At 38.4% G+C, this 19,607-nt stretch overlaps 1 protein-coding gene across 1 annotated transcript in view; it reads right to left on the reverse strand.

The window, feature by feature from the left end:
• The window catches only part of atp6v1h (ATPase H+ transporting V1 subunit H), a 28,608-nt gene extending 15,791 nt beyond the window's left edge, over positions 1 to 12,817 (reverse strand). Inside the window, exons 1-9 of the mRNA XM_042497646.1 lie at positions 12,757 to 12,817; positions 11,848 to 12,001; positions 10,666 to 10,765; positions 10,038 to 10,127; positions 8,342 to 8,455; positions 6,188 to 6,292; positions 4,917 to 4,976; positions 3,859 to 3,956; positions 1,698 to 1,890 (exon numbers count right to left, since the gene is read on the reverse strand). Of these exons, the coding sequence (XP_042353580.1) occupies positions 1,698 to 1,890; positions 3,859 to 3,956; positions 4,917 to 4,976; positions 6,188 to 6,292; positions 8,342 to 8,455; positions 10,038 to 10,127; positions 10,666 to 10,765; positions 11,848 to 11,951 (864 nt within the window). The 5' untranslated portion in view covers positions 11,952 to 12,001; positions 12,757 to 12,817. The remainder of the gene's footprint in view (positions 1 to 1,697; positions 1,891 to 3,858; positions 3,957 to 4,916; positions 4,977 to 6,187; positions 6,293 to 8,341; positions 8,456 to 10,037; positions 10,128 to 10,665; positions 10,766 to 11,847; positions 12,002 to 12,756) is intronic.
• Positions 12,818 to 19,607: the final 6,790 nt, after the last annotated feature.

The raw sequence follows: 19,607 nt of genomic DNA on the forward strand, positions 1-19,607 counted from the left end.
ACAAACTACTAAAGTAAAAGAGGGAGGAAGATCGAAACAAACCTGTTATATCAGGTAAGATTGTTTTTCTGAAGCCACGGAGCTCTTTAGCGGAAACATTTCCTGATAGTTTGGGTTGTTGTTCACTGGCACACTGTAAATATGCTTTGTTCTTCCGTGATAGTCTTGTAGTTTCCCTTTTTAAGTGACAATTACAGACGACTGCTTTCTGCGGGGATGGAGAGTTATTTCCTTTCACACGGGCACAATTTGCTATTGCTGGCACAATTTGCTTTTGTGACCTCCAATTCTTTGCTATCAGATTGGTGTGTGGGCCTTTACAGAACTAATGTAAAAAGCGTAACAGACTGAACTGTCAAATACAGACCCACCTATGTTTTGTTGAATTTAGTCAGAAATGTGCCAGTGACACATCACCAAAGACATTAAAGTAAAAGGCTACTTTCTCAGTTTACTCTACACAATTATTGAACATGACATGCAACAAAGAGAGGGTTAGTATTAATAACAATCTGGATTTGTAAAGCACCTTTCAGGGTACCCACAGACAGAAAACAAGTGCAGAAAACAGTCATGTATTGAGCCATGGTCAGGTGGAATTAATTGCCAGTCCATATTGTTCAGGAGACTATTAAAAAAATGGTTCATAATTTTGTTAAAACAGTATCTCCAGAGATTTCAGCAACCATTATTAATTTTTGTGTGTGTAACCTATGAAAAATTGTGAATGCTTGTACTGCTGGATACTAATAAAGATAAAGTATGTTAACTAAGAGAGAAGTGTTCATCTGTATGAAATGCTTCATGTTGGGAACCGAGCAATCATTTCTATACTCTTCCAAAACACATTACTGAGCCCTCTGAAGGCCTGGAAGTTCTCACATTGATTTTCAATGTATTCCCCCGTTGTTCCAGACCTGTGTTGGTGCCCTGTCAGACTAACTACATCCCTTGAGTATAAAAGCACCACAGCATGCAAAGATAAATGAGGCCTCTGCCATTAATTTCATTTTGTCAGGATATAGTATGGGGAATTCATTACCTGACACAAACACGAAACAACGGAGCAAGTCCAGAACTCAGCTCTTAAAACAACATTAAATATTCAGTGGATGTTTTGAGCAATCACAGCAGGCAGATGAAAGGGCAGCATAATCATAAATCATATTTATGTATCTTTTATGGGCTTGGTTATTTCATAGGCTGGCTCATCTGTTGTTTAAGAGTTGTCATTTCAGTTCGCTCTTGTTGATAAAGTATACAGCCTAATGAAATGCAAATGCTCAAAGTGTTGAGTTAAAAAATGCACATGGACTGCATATATCAGTTTGAAAGGGCTGATATAAAATTATGGCCCACAAACTTGTGCAAGCTGTTTCGAAAATACTTGATAGATCCAAGGTTGGTCAAGAACAAACTTTTAGTTATTTCAAAACTTTATCAACATCGTCATCCCCTCCAGTGCCATTATATACACCGATGGAACTTTCCATCAGTTGCTCTGACAGGTGCTTTTTTCTGACAAATGTGGGGTCAAATATTTCGACAAATATACATCAAGAAATTAAAAAAGAAATTAATTATGTTTCCCATTTGCCCAAGATATGGGACAGAAATTCAGCCAGAGTGGTCAAAGCATTTTCAGTGAAATGTGCGTTTTGAAGACGCACAGACTGAGTGAGAAATTCTCCACATACCCTGAAGGCAGCCAGAATGATTCGAGTGACCTTCTCCTTGACAGACTCCTGCAGGATGTCGGACAGGGCTGGCACCACGTTGTAGCGTCTCAGCTGCTCACAGAGTTGCGGACTGAAGGCCAGCAGCCAAACACAGAAGATCATCTGGTACTGGAGCTGGAAGCCACACTTGTTGCTCAGCACTGCTGTGATGCTTAAACAGAAAAACATGAGTTAATAAAAAATAAAATGCACATGAAAATGGACCCTTATCTATATCTACCATCTGCTTACTAATAGAGAAGCTCTCACAGCTGTGTGCCTGCATGCTGCTCATCCATTATCTCTGATGATGGCAGAGGATGAAATGTTCAGACAGTGTTTAGACAACGGAGGAGAGGCTTGGAATAATACTAAAGACTAAAGCAGAACCACGAGTCGTACATTCAAAGAATAGGTGGTGAGTGCAGAGATGTGGTACTCATAGACGTGCAATAATTACAGAATAAAATAATAATAAATACTATAAAAATACACATTAAAAAAAAGTAGCTAAGAAAAAGATGGTGAATGGTGAAAAATTAATAACCTGTATGATGTACAAAATTAGGAACATTGAGTATTTTGCCCCTTTTTTTTCATTTAATACAATGTACTCGCCGCAGAAATGTGGCTGCAAAACAGGATGCATTCATCTCACAAGAGAATACATGTATAAACCTGTCAATAAATGTCACAGATATTTGCAATTGCAACACAAGAGACTTTTTTTCTAACAGGAGGTACATTTTTCGATCTATCAGCAAAGTGACATGCAGAGAATGTTCCACCTTTAGAAAAAAAATGCTACCAATTGATTTATATTGTGAAGCCTAAGAGCGTCACACAAAGACTCAATGTGCATCATATCAGAGCTACAAAGAGAGCTCAGGTAACATTACTGGAATCTGAGCACCCTTTACAAAATGACTTTAATTTGCTTCCAACCAGATGGACATTTCACCTCTCCAGAGGCACTGACAGATACATGAGGACTTTTATTCCATCAGTAATTGGCTCTTTAAAGGAAGCTGTATTTGTCCTTTTACGAGCTCTGAATTTGACAGTGCTGTCCTCTAGTCTCAGGCTTCTACATCTTCTTTTTGCAGATGGGTTTTGTGATGAGCGATGATGATAAAAGTAGTGCTGGCATTAACCAGTGTCCTCTTTTGTATTTATTGTTTTCATTGCCACACTTTTGTGATCTTCATTCTAAACTGACAGCTACCTTGAAGCCAAGTTGCCCCCTCTCTCCCTCGTTTCCACTTGACATCTCTCTACTTATTTAAAAAAAAAAATCCTAAGACCTTCACTTAAAGAAAGGCCTGTGTCCCTGCTGCAGAGGCTGTGGGTTCACTTCGGGCTTTGGCCCTTTGCTGCATGTCATCCCCTCTCTTTCTCCCCCTTTCATACTATATCTGTCCTATTAAATTAAGGCAGAAAGACCCCAAAAATATCTAAATAAAAAAGAAAAACTGTAAGAAGTAGTCCTGGGCAATATCACAGAATAACTGTACGCCAGGAGTACTCAGTAATCCAAAGGTATGATTTTCAATACTGTCAAAATACAGATGCTGCTCTTTCTATTCTTTATTAGAGGTTGACCAATATTGGGTTTTCAGGTCTGATACCGATTATCAGTAGTTAATAAGACCGTTAACCAATATTTGGAATTGATATGCATTTACAATAAAAACGTAAATATTTCTTTCAATATTTGGAATATGAAATATAACAAAGTCAAACACAAAACTTTGTTTAAATGCCTTTGGCAAATGTTTCAATATTATATACAGCAAGTGTCCAGAAACTCTTTTTTATGAAGTCAAGTGAATTTTAAATAAAAAATGAATTAATTAAAAAACAGCTCCCTGAGGGTTTTCAAAGTAAAAGTTCAGTTCAGTGTAAAAGAAAAATTTAAATCAAGAGGGTTTAAGGTTGTATTTTTCAATTTAAAAAGGAGAATAGCTGATGATTATTTCCTATCTAAACATTTCATCTCAGCCAGACATACACATCACTGGTCTTCTTTCACCAGCAGCAAAGCTTTTACACTTTTTAATCACAAATACCATCATATACCACATTCCCTGGTGAAATGTCAGGGAGAAATGAACCCTGTCTATAAGGAGTTATCACTCACCAGTTGACTCCATCAGCCTCCACCCAGGCAAACCTATACTCATTCACCCTCAGCATCAGCTGAAGGCACCCAGCAACACACTGGACGTACTGAGAGCTCTGCGAAGGACAGAGGCAAACATTTACTCAAACATAAGCATTAGCCTTAGGTGGGTAACAAGGAAAACAAATAAAATGTTAGAGGGTCAAGTACAATTAGTGCAGATCTGAAACATGGAGTAGTTGACAAGCAGATATAGCACATAGAAGGAGGCCAGTCCAAAACTTGCATTACCGCCACCGATCAAACCTGAGGCATTGCACATGCAGCCGATACTGTAATACGTCAACACATGCTAGATCACAGAACCAATAGTACAATACAGAGCAATAGCAGGGAAAAGTGTCCCATCACACCTGAGCAGAATAATGTAAATTGAGATTAGAGTGGAGGAAGCTGAGAGGAGAAAATAGATCACATTAATCTGTTAATTTATAGAGGTTGTAGAAAAGCAAAGAAGTCCAGCAAGAAGAACAGGCAGCAGTGAGGACAGAAGAGCGGAGGAGTGGAGGTTACCTGGTTAGAAATGCAGAGGGAAAGATGATGTTCATTTATTAGATTGAGCTCTTGCGTCAATAGATTTCTGAGCCCACTTCTCAGAACAATCACGCTACGCTTGACATAGTATGGGATACAAAATGGTAGGATGCTGCTGCTGTGCAAACGCTATTCCAATTTCCCCTTGTTATCGTAATATACAGGAAAAGCTGTTTGTCATGCACTTTTAGCATTAAGGAGAAGAGGCTTACTGCATGCAGTTTCAACAGTTAAAACCAGTGGCAGCAAACACCATGCTGTCTAAATGGAGAATTCCTCTGAACTTGCGCTAACAGATTCAGGACTCCAACAATCTGAAATTATCAATGAAAAACTGGAGTACAACAACAGGATGGGAGGGATAAAGAGGGGAGAGAAAAGATGTGAAAGTCCAGTGACACCTGACAGATGCCAGCACAAACCCTGTCATTTTTTTAGGGGGGGAAGTGCCAGATGGACCGATGCACTTCACTCATACTCACTTCACTGGGGGAAATAGTTCCTGCTCCTGAGCCTGTTTCTGGACCTGTACCATGTAGGTTCTAATGAGAGATAAACAAAACAAACAGGTGCACAATTGTTCACAATCCATTGTTTTGAGCGGGGTTACAGTGGCACTGGATTACACAGTATGTGCTGTGAGCTTGATTACAAATGCAATTCAGTCACAGTGGATGCTCACTGATTCGTTGATTGGCTGTTGAGGAGAGAAATTAATAATAAAATGCAATTTCAAAAGGAGTTTAAGGACATGTTTTGCACAGAATGTTCAAAACAAAAAGAAACAAAATCCTGCTTGTGGAAGAGCTGACTAGAAGAGCACCTTTGGATATTTTAGAAATAGAGGTGAAAAAGCACAAAAGATGGGAATCAATTTTCAGGTGTCTTATCAGCCCACTCTTTGGTGCATAAATCTGCCAAGGCAAAGCCAGCACCTACAGTACTGCTTTCATCAGGCCATCTCAAGGTCCCCACAAGCCTCGTCAAGCTCAATACGAAAACCTTTCGTATTGAATTGCATTCAGTCACAAAAGGTTTTCACCATGAGCTCAAACAATAGAACTGAACTAGAAGGGCACGCAAAGACCCCTGCCGAGGCCAAATGCCCTATCTCACAATGTTAACGAAAATTTAAAATAATATGTATCCGCACCGTGATTTCGATCTGCTACAAAATTGGCAGAACACCCTTCCACCAAGCTTGATCAAAACTGGACCAGTTGCATTTCTGTAATGCTGCTGACAAACAGCAGGACAATTCATAACGTCCTAAGTAATTAAGGGATAATTAACAGAGAGAGAGAGAGAGTAGAAATTATTCTGGTTGTCGAGATAATTAAATTCATTGAAAACAAGGGAAAAACACTTCAAAGTCTCTAATAATTAACATACAATATTTATCTTGAAAATAAAATGGTTATGAAATACAAATCTCATTGATTTTGGTAACCCCTATCACTTTGCTTACACTGCGCCTGTCAGAGATGTTTCCTTTCACCATATATGACTAACTGCACTAAGCGATAGTCATTTGTCACATAAAACAGACTGAACATACAGTTTTACAGTCAAAAAAGGCACTGTAAAAGGGCAAAACATATAACAGGTCACAACATTAATGTCTCTGTTCCACATGCAGTAAATGATTTTTGTCGTCTTTAACTGAATGACAAAAGACACTGAAACCACCTCAGTAATCTATTTTGACTTCTATGCATCACAAGATATTTAAGCAACATTCACATTTACATACCTGTGAACTGAGCTGGCTTTTGATCCAGTTGAAGTAGTAGTTCAGATCACTTCCCTCCATCAGATCACGGCCCCAGGCGGCCAGCTTAGCAATGATCCTCGCCGCCTAAAAAAAGAAAGGAGGGCATTTTAAATTCCTATTGTTGTGCATAAATAATCTTTAAGTGTGTCCGTTGTAGAAATTTACAGCAAGGCCACAACTAACTTCACGGAAAGATCATGGTTTAGCAGGCGTGTTGTAACATGTAAATAACAGCAGAGTGAAAAAAATAAATTTTCAATCAGGCATTAATAAAGTATGTCTTCTTCTTCTATGTCAGACCTATTTTCTCGACAACTGTTGAGACTGGCTTCACACTTGGCAAGTATATTACTGAGGACTCAAAGAAATGCAGTGTAAATTACCACCTCTTGAGATAAACGGGACATATTTATCAGTAGTGTGTTATGTACACACTGTGTAGTGTATTAAGAGGGGACCACAATTATCTGTTCCACCACTAAATAGCATGCTGAGTACAGCGCGCTCTCTGTCCCTCGCTATAGTACATTCAAGAACAGATGAAAAAAGAGAGACCAAAGATGTTACATTGTTAAATATCTCATGCATCAACAATCTAACTGGTGCTTTTGTTCCTGGAAATAGTCGGCTTTGACTCCACCGAGGCCAGAAAATGTCCATGTGAGCTTTTGCAACCAAATGACATACAGTATAAACTCTAGCATTGCAAGGGGATGCAGTTATGTCATGGCAGGTGTATTATTTAGAGGGGTCAAGGAAGTGTGGTGTTGAGTGTGAAGTTGTTTGGATGAGTGATACAAAGCTGCAAGCATCAACACCCGAGGTCATGCAAAGGGCCTGTTCTGAACAGGCGTGTTTTGAACAAGCACTTCAGTAGTTACTAAAATCATGTAGACATAAAGCCATTTCATAATTCCTGCGTCCGGTCCACTTTGGTCCTTGTGATGTAAATCTCATCATCCACCCATGTTTGTGAGGATCAGCATGGACTGCTGTGTGGACCTCTGTTTACAGCTCACTGTTTGTGAATGTGCACTACAGGCATAGCAACATGTCAGCTGAGCATTCTCCCGTCTCTTGTTCCACACTCCAGTAAAATATACAATGAGCAAATGTATACTTGCAGCAATAATAACAAAACAGACTTTAGACTGAACTTTTTTCCCATTGGTAGCATTATATAATCACATCCTCTATGATTCATCTTTAATTTAGATTATAGAAAGAGGGACAAATAGAGAGAATGAGAATGAGGCACATGGCGATAACAAGTACTTCAATTTAAAATGCCCTGTCCTGAAACCCTAACAGAACATAGAACGTGATCTACAACCTCATCTAAGTGCAAAAATGACCGAAGCCACGTCATAGACAATTTCAGCTTGTAAAGTGCTTCCTGTGTCCTGTGATGAGACAGTAACAGATTCTGTTCTCCAATTCCCTCCTTGCCAGGGGGAGGATGTGAAGAAATATCGAGGCTCTAATTTAAAAGTAAAGTCTCAGCATGACAGTCGGATTGAGCTGAAGTGCTGCGTCGCAGACGTGGGGTCACATTATGCCCACCTGCTGGATGCCATCTGGCTGGTGTTTTTAATTAAGCTGTGGGTGCCCTATCATAGTATTTAGTTTGTCGTTGGGTGGTCATCCTTTATCTGAAGGGTGGCAGGTAGATGTCATTACATTAATTGCCTGTTTTTGTGGGAAAAAGAGAAGGTTGCTTTGTGAGGAATTATTGATGTCTTGCTATGATTAGAAGCACATCTGTTAAAAATTGATGTCTGTAAAAATGTAACAGAATACATCGTCTTATCAGTGAAAATATGATCTCTGATATCCTATTCATAACACTATGGTGTTTGATCGATTATGTTTAACAGGTGATGTCAGCAACTATAAAAACCACATCATGCTTTAATTTTTTTCACTAGAGATGTTTCCCCACCTAGTTACGGCCCACTGTGCACGTGTTGACCTTGCTTCATGTACACACTGACAATGTTCCTCATGATTGTCGAAACATTTTTCAATAGTAAATGTTTGCCAGGGGTCTGGGATTTCTCTGGGTTCAGCATGTACCAACTCATCTCATGTTGCAGCTTAAAGTGTGATGGGTATAAATATGTCTTCACTCACCATGTGGACAGTAAAAAGGTCCTGACGGTTCAGCATTGGAAGGAAGTATGACCAGGCGGTGTTCTTCGTCTTTTTGGCATAGTCAAAGAAGATGCTGACCCGCTGATGGTTCTCCTGTGTGACAGATGAATTTAGGTTGTAGATGAGCTCTTAGATTGTGAGGACTTATTTTCTGCACAACTGGACTAACTGACCCTAACGCAATGACAGAAATACTATTATGGATATGATTCCCAAATAGGTCATGATGTAAAAACAGTGTTCACACAGTCTAATTTATTGATCATTAAAGGTACAGTCACTAAATATATATTACTTTCTAGCTTGAGACAATTATAGCTATATTAGAGGTGTCCAAGAATAGTTGATTAATCGATCAGTAGGATCCTGATTTGACCGCAGGATCATTTCATTTGGGTTAAATGTGGGTGCTAAAGTCTTATTTAACATAGAACTGATACATCACAATACATCATCCTGTTTTGGTATGAATTTGGTCATCAGAGCACTCACATAAAAATATGGTAATAAAAGAGAGTTCAGTATTTTAAACCCTATGAATGGTTCTGTCAAAATCAGTGGGGGGAGGTGCACAGAAACAGCTGTCTGTGGCTTGCAGGTTGCATCTCACTCTTTTTAAGACAAAGTTGAAAGTTCTGTTTACAACCACGGAAAGCAAGCAGGAACCGAACTAAGTGACCTGTTCTGCCCTATCTGTCTGTGTGTCTATCAGTCTCCTCCGCTCCCTTTCAGTACTGCGGACAGCAACTCTGCCACACCTACACACAAACACACACAAATGATACACAACAAACAGGGCTGGATTGATTATGTCCTATTATAAAATATGTTCTTGTGCAAAGTCTGAAAGACATATTGTTTAATTGGGAGTTTTAGCTCTTAAATCTGGTGTGAAAAAATTGAAGTAATGTCGCAAATGAGAATACGGATCACTAAAACAAAAAAATCATGACTATCATTCAATGATAGCCCACACATGATGAATAAGATTTGACTTTTTAAATTCTTAGTCTGGGACATCAGTAAACAATTATATATCATAAAGTGCAGACATGAGTGCCAGTTATACCTCTGTTACCTCAATGGCTGATGGGAAAATGCTTTACATCCCCGGGTCCGTGCACTAAACTACCCCTGAAGTATAAACTTGGTACTGATGCAGAGTAACCTATTTATTATAATCTTTAGTCATTAAAATATTGTGATTTAAAAAAAAGAAGATACAACTCAACAAATTACTTTAACTACAATTTTTTAGGCTCTCACTACTGTAAATTGTTCATTCATTTCAGCTACAAAGCACTCAGTGTATTAAATTAATGTATTCATTTTGTGGTACTAAAACATGAACAAAAAAAGTGATAGAGGAAAAAAAATCTGGGATGAATTCCTCCAAATGCCAAAACTTGCAGGTCTGCAAAAACACTGCTTTTTATTTATATATGCAAACTTTAATAGCCTGTTTTTGGTGCAATACTGAATCCACCTCAAGATGATCCACGCACAAAGGTGAACTTTAATATCTAACTGACAAAATGTCACATTTTCTCATTTACCCTTTTTAAAACCATGACATTGCCCAAGACAGATCCCGGTCCTACCGTCCTCTTAAAATATCTCTATTCATGCACATGCATGTCCTATTTGTCCACAGTCAGTGGGCCTGTCTGTGTACCTGCAGAGTATCATCAATCAAAGTCAGGATGTACTGGACTGTCTGCTCCTTGGAGATGTGGGCCATCAGGTTCAGAAAGGTCTTTGCACACTGAGCAAAAACAAAATAGATACATACAAAGTCAGAAAAAGACACAGCACCCATGTACCTATTGACAAACTGAACAAAGTGCAATTGCTTTCATTTTGCCCATCTGCATAATACTTATGTTACAGCATAAAAGTTATTTCAAATCAACAAAAGCACAGCAAATTAAATATGACCCAAAAAGTCAAATCCAAGGTGTTTTAAAAAAAAAGTTTTTGAGGTGGAACTGAACAACACTGAAACATTGACAGAGGGCAAAACACTTTCTTTGGTCTTTGCTTTGCTAAGATGGTAATTTGTACATTAGCACCATGCCCCAAGGTACACATGAGCATATGTACACATTGGCACCCACTCGGTGAAAATGACAAATTCTTTATCTAAACGGGCTCCAAGACGTCTCTATGCTGTCTGCCTGCTTTGTTTTGAAGATTGTGACCTTAAGTTAAAACTGAAAACTACTGTAAAGAAATCTGAAGGCAAACTGCTATAGAATGTGTTCGATGAAGTAATCACACAGATAATGTAAAGTACTCAATACCTGATGTCCTTCATTGGTTAGAATGACCTGCTTCTCCTCGGAGTTGGCCACCTCAAATTTCTTGATGAACTCGCAGTCCTCTGCTGAGATCATCTGACTCCTACAAGAGAATTCATCAAAACATTACCATTTTAGCACAATGCTACTACATGCAAATGTTTCTATACATTTTGACGTTGAAAAAGAGTAGGGCCAACAGCAGGTTTGCTAATACAGACTCACGGTTTAATTTGAATAATCATGAGGCATTCAAAACATTTCCTTTACCACTGGAACAAAACATACATCATACATGTGCAGTATGCCGTTGACCCTCGTACTGGAGGACAGGGCTTTATATTGCCATACGGCATGCTGCTTCTGATTGCAAGAGCAACAATGGCAATTAACTAGAGATCGCAGAGTTCTATAGACAAAAACAGCATGGATGCTAATTACATTGCTTTTACTGTATCTAATGAATGAAACAAAGAATCAAGTCATGTGAGTCGCAAGCTGTATTAAAAACATACAGGGTCAAAGAGGAAGTAGCACCCGAGGCAGTGAATCACAACACAGGAACTACAGATGCTTTTAGACTGGCACAATGCACTCTGTCTACAATTATTATGTATTCAAAGATTATGATAGCTTTACTTGTGTAAAATGTACAGTTTATTGTGTAGATTTTTCTACTTTATGCCGAGTAGAACACTGAAGCCTCTCAATATTTTTTTCCCCACAGATTGCCCCAGGAATGAGTCCTAAAACCTGAAAACAGGTTAGCATTTCAGCACTCCCTGTTCCCTCATCACAAAGTCAATAGGATTTTGAATGGGTTAGATCCCTAAAATATGGCTTTTAGTGAACCAAAGTTTAAACATGTTTCACATTTTGTTCTATGGCATAAAATACATCAGTAAATACCCTCTGATGCTTTTATGTGTCTTAAGAAAGCCAACTACTGACGATATAATCTTGCCAAACACAGCTTATATTTTAGAAACATCTTGTCACATACTGCTGTTCAGAACAACACTTTTCTGCCTGATATATACTGAAATTATCACCTTTCAGACCACAACATCAAAAAAATGACAAAAAAACAACAAAAGCTCCAAGGCAGAGCTGTTTGTGTTGACTTGCATTATAACAGTCCAGTGTATATACGGTAAATGATGCACAGTTGAAATGTTTACTTACTGCAGATAGGACTGCCAGTTGACCAGATTGGCCCGCACCTCAGCTGCCTTTGCAGCAATGATGTTGGTGGGGACTGCAGCGTCCACAGCCCCGCGTATGTCCATCCTGATATTTATCCACTACAGTATATGTATGAATAATAATCCAACTCCACCTGGATGAAAACACAAGATCTGACATTAGTACAGTGGCTCAACATCAGAGGAAATGTTGCAGGTTTGGGCCTCCTTGTGTGTATAAACTGCAAATTGTTAATTTGCATTTTAACCAGAATTTAGCCTCAGTGCAACATCTGATGCTAACAAACAAGTAGAAATAACATAACTAGTTTGGTTAGCTGTTACAGAACTGACACCAGTAAGAGAGAGCATATGAGGAAGTTTTTAGCTACACATATTTTGCCATCTAAACAATGAATATTTCGACATGTGTCAGAAACATTAAACTTTACATTTTACCAAACAAATTTCATTCTGAGGTCAGTTTGTTAGCTAACAAACAGCTAAAACCGTTAGCTAGCAGCAGGTCAAAGATAACTAGCTTTACCCAATGTCACGACATGTCAGGATGGCTATTTCCGAGATGAACCAACGCGGTGTTTATCTTGTGATATTAAACTATATTAAGTCGATACTAAAATATAACTCAAACACCTAAAATTGTCAAATTATTACGTTAACGTGAACACAGGTAGCGCCGTTAGCTAAACGTTAGCTAGCACAATAAGCTGAGGATGCTAACCTCGGCTAGCTGTGCTAACAGAGCTTCGCATCCTTTCTGTCACCGTGTGAAAATGACAACCGGTACACAGGTAATAACAATAACAATCACAGAATCCGATAAATCATTTAGTTAGGGAATTTTAATATACACGATAAGAAATAAGGGAGCAAAAGTTGAGTTACTCACCCAGCTGCTGTCCTGAGTGAACAGCTGACCGACTACAACACGGCGTCACGGTCTGTCATGTGACAGTCACATGCACGTCAGTCTGCTGCAGGAGGAAATAAGTCTAAACTACTGTAAAACTTCAATTAATAGTAATACATTGCTTAAATCCTTGACTTCAACAGTCTTATATTTTGGACAGGCATCTATATGGGACTTTTATATATTCGACCCTTGTAAACCTGGGCATATTGGCTTTATTTATTTACTTTTTTAAAAATCTATTTCAAAAACAAAGAAGGTAATGAGCAGTCAAAGAGGAAATGACCCAAGCACGAGAATATTACCTGAAAATAAGAATGGATAAAAAAAAACTGAGGAAAAAAAGAGAAAGCAAAACAAAAAAGCAAGGAATAATCTGGAAAAAAAAACTTATAAAATGACACTAATTGTCTAAAATAAATTTAAATGTATAATTACGGTAATTGTGAACATAGTTCAGTGGACATCTTTCCTTAGCTTTTTTTTTTTAAAAAAAAAAAGCCTTCGACATTTACTCATCTCCTTTTTTTGCGTCTCTCTTGTTCACAGTGCCAGTATTACTGTCTTCTTTGGTGCTCATAGTGTCAGTAAAATTAACTGAATGATTGCATAACAGACTGTTATTGTCTGTGGCTCGATATAACATCCATGTAGAAACAGAGCATTTCAGTGTAATAAGGACTTACTTTTACATCAATATGCTAATTAACTTTTTAAAAAAATTATATTATACTAGACTGAAATTATGGAAGTTCTAAATCTGACTGTGTGAATGATTCATAAACTACACTCCCTTGTTGTCTTTTTAATAATGTGCTTGCCCAAAAACTAGGGGTCGACAGGTTATCGGCCTGGCTGATTATTAGGGCTGATATTTGGCATTTTGCTGATTATCTATATCAAGGCTTAATTTTAGTGATCGGCGTTAAAAATAATCAATTAGAATCTGCGCTATTTTTATTCAATCATTTCTAGTTTAAAGTTTCACTTGACTTTATAAAAAAAGGTTTCTGGGAGCTTTATTTTGCATATATGATATTGAAAGTTTCTGATTTTTTTAAACATTTGCTAAAGGAATTTAAACAAAGTTTTGCTTTGGAGTTTGTCATATTCTAAATTCTAGATTTTGACAGAAAGATTTTCATTTTTATCGTAAATGCATTTCAGTTCCAAATATCGGTTATCGGTCTCATTAACAACCAATAATCGGTATCGACCCTGAAAAACCAATATTGGTTGACCCCTACCAATAACCCAAGAAGTGGCAAAGCATGAAGCCTGCTGCAGTGAAATATGATTTTGATACAACCACAGGGACTATTGCGTTCCTGCTGCCAAAGCAAACACTGAAAATAGTCCCTTGAATCAAAACAAATCTTGGAAAGAGAAGCAGGAGAGCAAACCAAACAAATGGTGAGAGTTTCTGTCTGTCAGACAACATGGAGCGTCTTGAAAATGACACTGACGTGACACTAGCCAATCAATTACTATCAACTGTGTTATCAGTTGATGGCGTACTTTTAACTTTGTGGCTTTGTGACGATGACAGAGAGCTGCAGTCAGTTGATTGCTCACACTGAGGAGCTTTGATCACTGTTTATCCTTGTAAGTGTGTAATGAGCAACATGAAATGCAACAAGCTCCTCAGCAGCGCACAGTGTGTATATATTAATAGGGCTGTGTGTACATTGTGGCCATATGTTTCTTCTACAAAGTCCATTATCAATGTGTTTTAATCCATTCGGTTCATCAAGGAGCGTATACAATCACAAATGAATCCACGTCTGTCACTCGTCTTCCTCTACGTCCATCTCACTCAGACTCTAAGACCTCCAGGCTTAATCTGTCCTAAGCTGGTGAGACGCAGTAAAGCACAGAGGAATCAGGATTGCATCTAGTGGGGACATTGTCCTAATCCCCTTCTGCCCTCTCCTTTGTAAACACTCTTCTCTTCGTCAGGATCACTGATGCTTTTTTTCCTCTCCGTCTCTCTCTATCTCTCTGCCACAATGTGCTTCAGAACAGACGCCGGGAAAACATAGAGGAAAAGGAGCAAGGAGCGTGGATTTTCTTATGATTTCGAAGAGACTCGGGCCTCACGTGGCGAGTGAGGCCTCATGGTCAGAGCATGCCATGTGCTAGAGCGGTGAGGCAGTGGGAGATCAGGCCCACGTCTGCTCTGCGGGGGATCAGACGCACCAGGGTCCTGATGTGGCAGCGGATACGGGGCCTGGTCCGGGCCTGCCGGCATGGTGTGGGATACCCTGTGAACTACAATGACTCGGTCCCACAGGAGCAGGAGATGGTGTGCCTTGAGGTATGGGTGTGTTGTAGTTTTTTCCCCACCCAATAAGCATTGCTTTTTTGGAATAATAGTCTTCATTTTCAAAAACATGCCCCTGATTTTTACTTTGGAGCCTGAGAAAATTGGTTTGATTTCTTTCAAAAACATTGGGAAGAAAGCAATGAGCAACTTAACAACACATTGCCCAAAAAATAGCAGGAAATGAGTAAAAGGTTCCAAGAAAATGACCTGAAAATAAGCAACAAAAAGAAAAGTAGAATAAAAACAAGAAAATGACCTGAAAGCCTTCTATCTCCAAAACTGCCATTTTTCAGGAATTAGAAAAAACATATTTTTAAAACCATCCAATGGAGATAGGAGGTTTAGTCACAAGCTTATATAGACATAGAGGGGGACCAATAAAATGAATTTATGAAAAACTAAAAAGAAAAAGAAAAGAGTGAAATACCACAAATAACAAAATAACACACGTCTGTCACTGAAAATATTCCATCAAAAGCTTAACAAAGTATATTTAATCTATCTCTACACATCTATTAAACATTTGTTCCTTATTTTTATATCTTGTTTGTGGTTGTAACTGTTGTCTGAGCATCAGCAGCTCTGTTTTGCTTCTTGCCAAACTTCTATTTAGGGACATACTTCCTGTCTGAATGAGGCCTAAGAAGATTAAAAGAAGATGGTGTGTCCTGAAATAGTGCGATACCAGTCATTACAAATCTAAATTAAGTTGCTGTCAGACTCACAAACAAACACAACACACAAATGCATGGCAGCTATAATAACGTGTTAAAGATGCGGTATTTATTAGAGACATTTTTGGAAAAGTGAATGCATTCAGGCGGTTCTAATTATAGTCTGGAGGTGTGATTTTGCTTGGAAGCAGTGATCATTCCTAGTAAATGGATAAATAAAGACTGTGATAGCTTTCTGGACCCTCTAGTGCCCTCAGGTCTTCAGTGGCTACCAAAAAGTCCCAAAAGTTAGAAACAAAAGTCACAGTGAGGTATCTTTTTATTACTATGGTCCGTATTTGTGGGACAGCCTGCCTGAAGACCAGCAGAGGGGTTGATATTTTTAAGAGCAAACTCAAGACCTTGGACTATCACCTTACAGAAATCCCTCATATGTGGCCACTCCAACGTAATAAGGGGTTTGCCTTTCCATTATCACTCGTACCTATGTCGCCTTCGATTTGGGAATGACAGCTAGTGTGGTGGCTGCAAAAGAAATAAATCATCTAATGTCTGAACATCCATCGTCATGCTTCTTGGAGTGTTGTCATGAGCAGAGAAGTCGCATAACATCACTCAGTGGAAATGCAGTCATCTCGCAATTGTGTTTTATCAACATTTCGAAAATATTGCTTAAGTTATGTAGAAAACTATAATGGAAACCCGTCTACTGACTCAAGTGACATCACTTGAAGCAATTGGTTAGATTTCTCATAGTTCTCTCTCGAGCCACAAAAAAGCTTTATGTCATTTTTTTCACATTAGCAGCAGAAAGCCCCAAAATCTGCACTTGTGGATGTTAATTTTAAGATGCTAAGTCATACTGTTTAACTGTATTTTTTCTTTTTTTGTTGAATAAATTCATTAATCCATTTGAGATTGAAACTCATTTTCCATAGCAGACATTTGGACTCAGAATGTCAGAAAAACTACAGGTGTTGCTCATAACACCAACAATCAACTTTCAGAGTGAGCAACATGCACAGAAACAGCACTGCAGCTTTGCTTTTCCTGCTATGACATCTTTATGCCATTAAGGATCAAAACCTGTGTGGTAGTTAGTAACAGAGAATTTAACAGCCACTTGTTTAGTTATATCCACCTGTTTTTATTTTAATAACCAATTTTATTTCATTTCATTGAAGTATTTAAACTCATAGATAGCTTCTAGGACACAGTGGAGAAAGGGCCTTATTGCACAACAATAGGCCTTTTTAATCATTTTGACTTGTCAGTAGGAAAAGCACAGGTGTAATTGATGAAACTAACGATAAATGATAACTAAATTGCATTTAGTTGCTTTGATTTCAGGATCTTGAGTGCTGGCTCACTGTAAGACTCAAGGAACACAACAACGCCATTATTAGTGTTAATAGTAACACCTGTACTTTTCCTACAGTGACCAGTTAAAAATGTCTGTCGTGAAAAAGTTACTTGAGTTTCATGCCACTTTTTACTTCTACTCAACCACACTTCTGAGAGAAATATTGTACGTTTTACTTCACCACATTTATCTGAAAGCTTTCATTACTTTATAAGTTAAGATTTTTGCATAAAAACATATAATAATATATAATAAACATAATAATAATAGTTTTTTTTGTTTGTTTTGTATTTCCAATTATACTTGAGTAAAGAGTGAGTATACTTTCTTCACTGCTAGCAAAAAGTGCTCATCTTTCACAGTTATGGGGGGTAACTGTAAAATCTGAGCTCCTGGTGATAGATGTCATTGTAGCATGTATGTTATTCTCACTGTGCTTAATTACTCATGACCCATACAATAATAAATAGATAGGAAATAAGCGCCCCTTTTGCTGGAAGACCAGATGAAACTTGGGCTTAATGGAGATGATCTGTTGAATGAAATCATGAGCGTAGTGAACCGCTTTTGTAGTTAGAGGAAGACATCTCAAGGGTTATATGTGGCAATAAGAAGTTAATAATAAATAATAATCACTTTATTTATCCAGCACATTTAAAAAGAGTTTACAAAGTGCTTAGACAAGCAAATCAAAGCAGAAACAGGATGCTCAAAAGGCAACACCAAAGAGCTGAACTGAACACAACTGAGACAAAACTAGGGAAGAATTAAGATCAAATTAAAACAAGAGGACAAAAAAATTTCAAAATGTCAATAAATGGGCTCAGAGCCTACACATTTCAACTTATCAGGGGCATGCAAAAACAAGTTGCAGCTCACAGATGTACCAAAGCTGATGTCAGGTGCCGGGCAATCAGAGTGGCTCCAGATAATTGTCACAGGTGCAATCACTGAAGTGAGAGTGCACACACTCAGGTCTGGATGTTGAAAGTGCTAAGACCATTTATTAAAAGCTTAGACTTAGACAAAAAGTTTCACTTGAAAGACTCTAAAATGTCTTTAAATTAAATCTAATAGAATTATCTTTATTACGAATCGGTGATGGTACTTTGGACAATCATTTTGCATGTTGCCTTAGGTGAGGCTGATAATGTAATGCTTAAGTAAAAAAAGAAAAGATGCAAATTGGTTACAAGGATTAAGACACTAATTGTATTTTATTAAATTGAGTCTGACATTTACAGAACAAAGAGCAACCTGATGATTACACCTGGGGGAAACTTAATTAGAGGAACGATGACAGCAGGAAATAGAAATCAAATATGCTGTTGCCATCTTTGTTGCTATGATTGGGTGATTCACCGCTACCTTCAAAATCTCACAGATGCCATGCATGATCTCTGGAGATGTTGGTGACCACACTTTCATCTCTGGTGCCTGTCTGCATGTTGACCTACAATGATGGAATCCACAGTTAATTCTTCCTCCCTCAAAGCTCCACAATGCTTTGAATCCCCTTAATCACACACACTGTAAGGACTTTATTCATCCTGTCCCCCCAGCTCTGTACTCTTCCGTGTGACCTTCAGACTCCCTCCTCCACTTGTGCCCTCGGAGGGAAAAGTCTGTCAAAATCACAACAGCGTAAAGTATCAGTCGCTGCTTTGCGTGTGTATGTATCAATCTCTCATGGCTATTTGTGGGCCTGTGTTGCATAACATGAACACAGGGGAAGGTGTTAAATGGAGTGTTGTGGAGAAAGTCACATGCTCATATCTCTGGAGGGGAATAACGGCGTGTGGATGGGCAGGGCATGCCCCAGTTCAGCACAGTAATTAATCTGGACAGGGAAAAAAACCCACTTCTTTCTACTACTTTTTGACAAAATCACAGAAGAGATGCCTAAATTTTAAGTGGTTGGATATCATACAGCAGTACCAGGTCTGTGTTGTGTCAGGCGCTGTAGGAATACTTGTATTACTCATATTTTGCAGCACTGCTCATTACAGCGTGGGACATTAATTTTCTATATAGCATCAAAAAGCATCTTGACTAACAATGTGACCCAGACAGTAAATGTGTTGGTGTAAACTAAAGTAGATAATTAGATCAAATACAGTATGTTGTTCTACACATTAGCAGAATAGGCGGAGTGCCATCTGGTGTTTGTACAAAGCAAAACACTATGTGCACCTAAAAGGAATGCATTAATAAGGGCGTACAGTAGATTGCATTAAAAATGCATGTGTGAAAATGTACATCCAAAGATCTCCAGCTTAATTCTGTATCACCCTAGAAATAAAGTAGCAGAGCATAATACTCACACAAACACTTAAAATATCAGAGATTATATTTAATTTCATGTGATTCATGTCTTGCAAACCGTACTGCTCACAAATTCACCAATTGAAGGCTTTATCAGTGCTTAACCATCATGTGCATGGAGCGCATCATGTCAGTGCTGCAG

Source organism: Plectropomus leopardus, chromosome 12 (genome assembly GCF_008729295.1).
Source record: "Plectropomus leopardus isolate mb chromosome 12, YSFRI_Pleo_2.0, whole genome shotgun sequence".
In the NCBI taxonomy this organism is placed as follows: domain Eukaryota; kingdom Metazoa; phylum Chordata; class Actinopteri; order Perciformes; family Serranidae; genus Plectropomus; species Plectropomus leopardus.